The sequence below is a fragment of the Alligator sinensis genome, unplaced genomic scaffold (genome assembly GCF_000455745.1).
Source record: "Alligator sinensis unplaced genomic scaffold, ASM45574v1 scaffold1295_1, whole genome shotgun sequence".
Lineage (NCBI taxonomy): Eukaryota > Metazoa > Chordata > Crocodylia > Alligatoridae > Alligator > Alligator sinensis.
The window spans coordinates 3558612-3564610 of NW_005841880.1; the positions used below are offsets into that span (position 1 = coordinate 3558612).

A 5999-nucleotide genomic window follows, 5' to 3' on the forward strand; every position below is an offset into this window, starting at 1 on the left:
GGGAGGGGGCAGTCCCCATCTCCCACCCCACCTGTGTCCTCGGTGTCCTGTGCTCTGGCCCAGAGCTGGGCTCCCATTAGGTCCTATACAACCAGGCCTGAAGCAGTGGGACCCCTCCCTGGATGGGGGCTGGGAAGTGGGGTCCTTCTGAGGAGAGCTCGTGGGACGTGGGCTCCGGTATCTCCAGGCCCCCGTGACTTGGCTCCTGGTTGTGTCTGGGGCAGGGTGGCGAGGGCTGGGGGGCTCCAGGTGCATGCCGCTCAGCCTGCCCCCTCCTGTCCCCCCCCTGCCAGGCCCGGGTGCTGCGCCGCCCCTGGCATGCGCTACAACTCCTCCAGCGCCTTCCCCGACGAGATCCTCAACTTCATGAAGACGCACCCACTGATGGATGAGTCGGTGCCCGCGCTCGGCAACGCCCCCTGGATCATCCGCACCATGACGCGGTGAGAGTCCCCACCTGCCCCTCCCCATACCCCGTAGGGCTCGGGCCCAGCCAGTCCCAGGACAGGGCTGTGTCCACACTGGGGCTGGGGGTGGTGGGGTTCGGATCAGGGGCAGAAGGCAGGAACAGAGCGTGCCCTGGACTATGGATGTGCCCAAGGTAGCACCCAGCCAGAGGACCTGATCCTGCCCGATGCCAGGCACCCCTTGGGTAGTGTCACTTCAGGCTGGGGTGGGAAAACTGTGAATAGGAGGAGCCGGCTTCCCCTTGTTTCCTGCCTGAGCAGTGTGGAGTGGAGGGACTTCAGGTAGCCCAGGAAGAGGTAGCTGAGGGCTCAGCAGGGGTGTGCACATGTGTGCATCTGTGTGTATGTGCATGTGCGCAAGCATGTGTATGCGCTTGTGAGTGTGTGCACCCATATTTGAATATGTGCACTTTGAGTGTGTGCAGGTGGGTATGTTTGTGTGCCAGGATCCCTATGTGTGCATGTGTGTGTACACATGTACTACAGGACCTGGGTATGGGCAAATGTGCACTTGTGTGGACACAGGTTTTGACTCACATAGGCATGTTCACATATGTACAAGGATGGATGCTTGTGCACAGAGTTTGAGTGCACATGTGCTTGTCTGTGCATGTACCCTGGCATGTGTAGGAATGTGCGCCTGCGACTCTGTGTGCTATGTACTTGTTTGTGCTCACATGGGTACAAGCGTACATGTGTGCTGTGTACTTGTGTGTGCTCACATGGGTATGAGCACAGATAGGTGTGCACTTGTGAGCATGTGTATATTTGTGCGTGTAATATATGTGCGTGTATGATGTACACATGTGTATGTGTGTAGTGTACACTTGTTAGTGCATGTGTGGGTGCGCACATGCTCCTACACAAGGCATGAGGACACCGAGAAGGCTGATAAATCTCATAAACTCCGCAGCCGAGATTGTCTCCTCCTAATTAAATCTGCCTTAATTGCTGTTTTATGTGGAATTAATCAAGCATCGCGCTCTCACTCTCAGGCCGGGAGCTCCTGCCGGGAGGCTCTGGGGGCCAGCACGGCCAGGGCAGATGTGTCACTCCCCAGGATTTGAGATGCTTTCAATGTGGGGCAGGCAGGAGAGCTAGGGGGAGCCCAGCGGTGGCACCCAGCCGGGGTGGGCATGCGTGGGGGCCCCCAGGGCAGAAGAGCACCAGTGCTACCCCAGTGACAGCCTGTGGGTGGAGGGGGGGGTTCAGGCACTGCTGTTTAGCCCCTGCATTGCCAAATCCTTGCCTGGTGGCACCAGCTCTACTAATAGGCAAAACAGCTGGAGTTAATTGGTGCAGATAATTGCAGCCACAACCAGGCGGCAGAAAACTTTTCCTCTAATTGACCCTTCCAGGAGGGCAGGGACAAGGAGCCTCGGCTCAGAGATCTAGGGACCCTGCCTGGCTTCACAGAGGTGACGTCCAGAAGCCCCCACCTGCGGGCTGGGGCTGGCTGGCTGCGTGTGGGGGTGTGGACTGCAGAGCCAGGGATCTGGATGCGTGTGTGCGTCCACACGGGATGCCCAGGAGTCCCAGGGTGGGGGTACAGCAGGGTACATGCCTGCTGGGGCCTGCACCGGGAGGCACATTGGAGGTGTATTTGCACTCTGCGTGCAGGGGGCACGTGCATGCTGATAAATGACTCGCAGATGCTTGTGGCACTATGGGCTTGCATGTGTGTGTATGTGCATGTGTGCACGTATGTGTCCAGTCACTATATCCGACATGGGGCCAAGAGCCTCAGGACGAGTGGCATCGAGGGACTATGCTATCTGGGGCTACTGCCCCCATAGGGCTCTGTGCGTTCACAGCCCCCGGCCCCTCCCAGAGCCCCCAGCCTGCCCTCCCCTGGGATCCCCCAACCATTCCTAAGACCATGCACCCTCTTTGGGGGGCATCTGGGCCAGGCTGTTTGGAAAGCAGGCTGGGTTGGGGTCTGTGGGGGCTCAGGACTGGGGTCTGTGGGGCTCAGCCCTCACTCCCACCCCATCTCCCCTGTGGCAGGTCCCAGTTGCGCAGGATCGTGGTGGACAGCGCGGCAGGGCCATGGGGCAATCACACCGTGGTCTTCCTGGGCTCCAACACTGGCACCGTTCTCAAGTTCCTGATCAAGCCCAACATCAGCGCCAGCCCCTCGGCCGCCAGCATCGGGAGCCAGAGCCTGCTGCTGGAAGAGTTTGAGACCTACTCCCCTGGGAGGTAGGGCTAGCACTGAGCAGCCTCCCTGGCCAGAGCCTGAGGGGGCAACATCTCCTTGGAAGGGGCTAGGGGACACATGGGGGTGAAAACGCAGAGACACATGGATGCCAGGCTGAGAGTGGGGGACGTCACAGCGATGGGCTGGGAGGGAGGGAGGGCTGCATGCATGCATGGACAGGGCTCTCTCCCAGCCTCAGTCACCGGTGTAGAAACTGGACTTCATTAGTGCCCAGGAGCCTCAATGGTCCCAGCCCTGCCCCTCTGCACCCCTGTGAGCCCCGTGCCCAGGCCTGCTTGGTGCCACCGCCCCCACAGACACACCTCCCCAACCCCCTCAGCCTCAGCACACTCTGACTTCAGCCCATGCCTCTGCATGCCCGCAGGCCTGCCCCTCTGCAGCACACGGTGAACCCACTCCCTGACCCCCTTCCCGCAGGACCCAGCAGCTCCCACCCCCCAGCAAACAGGGGCCCAGTCTGCCCTGGCCCTAGGGGGTGTCACTTCACTAGCAGGCAGCCCTGGCACCTTGCTGGGGGAGCCATGTAGAGCTTCAGGCCTCTTCTTTGCTAGGGGAGATGCTGGGTGCCTCCCTGCTGCCCATGCCCACGTGGAGCCAAGCCCAGAACACACTGCCCTCTCCACCCCAGGCCCGCCATCCCCGAGGACACGGGCTAGACTGAGGCATGGCTTGGGTGTGCCCACAGGTGCGGCAAAGACAATTCAGACGAGAGGCGGCTGCTGGGCATGGAGCTGGACAAAGCCACGGGGTCCCTGCTGCTGGCCTTCCCACCCTGCGTGGTGCGGGCACCCGTCGCCCGCTGCCAGCAGCATGCCGGCTGCATGAAGTGAGTGCACAGCCCGCGGCTTCCCCCCTACGAGGATGTCCTCATGGGCGCTGGTCACTGCCTGCTGGGGGTGTGGGCACGGCTTGGGTTGTGGGGGTGCGGCTTGTGGGTTGGGCAGGGCCTTGTGTGGTGGGCAAGGTCTGAATAAACTACCCCCCGTCCCCCCAGCATACGAACCTCCTGGGGCAGGAGGGGCTCAGACCAAGGGCATTGCCTCCTCTGTAGCACGAGGACCCAGCTAGATGGCCCAGGAAGCCCCTTGCACTCCCTCCCTACCCCACAGCCCCCTGGCACTTCTGCTCCCGCCCCAGCCGAGCCCCCAGGTGCTGGGGGAGCTGCCCCTGCGGGCCACGGCACCTCAGGAGTGCCCACCTGGGGGGACAGGGTGCCTGGCATCCCCATGCAGCCCTCTGGGCCTGTCTAACCCCCTCCCTGCTGGGTTTCAGGAACTGCCTCGGGAGCCGGGACCCCTACTGTGGCTGGACCCCCCAGGGCTCCTGCCTCTTCCTGGAAGCCAACACCAGGTGAGACCGAGCAGGGCAATGCCTCCAGGCTGGGGGGCCGGGAGCTGAGCACATGGGATCTGGCTGCACGGGGGTTAAGAGCCCCGGTGGCCAGTGCTGACCCGCAGAGCAGTGGGGGCTTAGCCCCACACTGAGCCAGTGGGGGTGCCCCAGGGGTGGGGGATGCGGATGGGGGGACCCCGCTTTGAGCATCTCTCTGGGGTCCTGTGCTGAGCTCTTTGCTCCCACACCTCCTAGCAGGGGTCACCCTGCCCATCAACCTCCTGGCGCTTGGGGTCTGTAGCTGCCAGCAGGGGCCAGACCGAGCTCAGCTGTCACATGGTCCCCCCAAAAGACCCTTTGTCCCCAGCTCAGTCTCTGCCCCATAACAAGACCCGTTCCCTCCCACAGAGCTGCATTTGAGCAGGACATCGCAGGCGGCAGCACCTCCCACCTCGGGGACTGCGAGGGTAAGCACAATCCAGCCAACAAGGCTGGGAGGGGGCACGTGGGGCTGGTTGGCATGGCCAGGGCATGGCTGGGGGGAAGCTCCTGCTGCCAGGTCCTGGTGGGTGTGGAAATCATAGAGATGTGGGGCTGAAGGAGAGCTCCAGAGGTCACAGCTAGAGCAACCCCTGCCGAAGGCAGGACCAGCCCTGTCCAAACCATCCCAGACAAACCATCATCCAAACCCTTTGCAAAACGACCGTCAGCCCTGCCTCAGCACAAGGCCTCACGCCCGAACCTGCCCCAGATGAAGCAGGGGCACTGTGCCAGCTAGCGGCCTGCTTCTATGACATGTTGTCAATGGGCACTCAAGAGATCCCAGGTGGAGGGCCAGACCCCCCACTACAGAGGAAGGCATCCCCCAGTCTGTACCAGTCTGACTAGGGGGTAAAATTCCTTCCCGACCAACCCATGGCATCCCTCTGACCCTGAGCAGAGGGACAGGACCCTCTAGCCGGGACCCTCCAGCTTTGGTCCCAGCAGGAGCGTTGGCACAGCCCAGTCACCATCCCCAGCCTTGGCTGCAACCAACACCTGATGCTGCTGAAGAGGGGCTTAAAACCCCCTGACACATGGAGCAGAAAGGGGAGGGGGGCACCCAGCAAAGCCCTGAAGCCTTGGAAACCCCTATAGCAGAACACAGGCATCGCGGAGCCTAGAGCATCCCCGACCAGTGGCTGTCCTGACCCCCCCAGGGGTGGAGAGTCGCCCCCTTCCCTGGCATCGGTCTCGCTGCCTCCCTGTTCTAACGGTTTCCCGATGTCCAGCCTAAATCTCCTCTGCTGTAACTTCAAGCCATTGGTGTGCATCCAGCTGTATGAGGACGCCCAGCTGTGGCATGACCCAGCTGTCCTCTCTGAGCAGGCAACCCTATGCCCATCCTCACGGTGCCCTCCTCTCCTCGTGCCCCTCTTGACTCATGCCCTGCTCTTCCATCCCCCCAGGGCTGGTGACCGAGAGCTTCGTGGACGAGCCGGACGGGTTGGTTTCGGTGAACCTGCTGGTGATCTCCTCGGTGGCTGCCTTCGTCATCGGTGCGGTGATCTCGGGCTTCAGCGTGTGCTGGTTCATCGGGCACCGGGACCGCAAGGAGCTGGCGCGGCGCCGCGACAAGGAGAACATCCTGGCGCACAGCGAGTCGGTGGTGAGCGTCAGCCGGCTGGGCGAGCGGCGGCCTCGGCCCGGCCCCCCCGAAAACCTGCTGGCACCGCTGATGCAGAACGGCTGGCCCAAGGGGCTGCTCAAGGTGGGGCAGCCCGACCTGGATTCGGGGGTGCTGCCCACGCCCGAGCAGACTCCGCTGCAGCAGAAGCGCTGCCCCGGCAGCCTCAAGAACTGCAAGTGGGAGCAGAGCCACAACCTCATCAACGCCTCCCTGCGGGACCCCGGCTGCCCCGGCTCCTCCATCATCCTGCTTCACACCGGCCACCCCCAGGGGCCCCCCCACATCCGGGCCGGGCATGGCATGCCCGTGG

The 5999-nt window shown here is 62.6% G+C and overlaps 1 protein-coding gene across 1 annotated transcript in view; it reads left to right on the plus strand.

Moving 5' to 3' along the window:
* SEMA6B (semaphorin 6B) overlaps positions 1–5999 on the plus strand; it is a 41715-nt gene that overhangs the window by 34982 nt on the left and 734 nt on the right. Inside the window, exons 12-17 of the mRNA XM_025196504.1 lie at positions 294–443; positions 2475–2669; positions 3374–3514; positions 3961–4038; positions 4429–4487; positions 5469–5949. Of these exons, the coding sequence (XP_025052289.1) occupies positions 294–443; positions 2475–2669; positions 3374–3514; positions 3961–4038; positions 4429–4487; positions 5469–5949 (1104 nt within the window). The remainder of the gene's footprint in view (positions 1–293; positions 444–2474; positions 2670–3373; positions 3515–3960; positions 4039–4428; positions 4488–5468; positions 5950–5999) is intronic.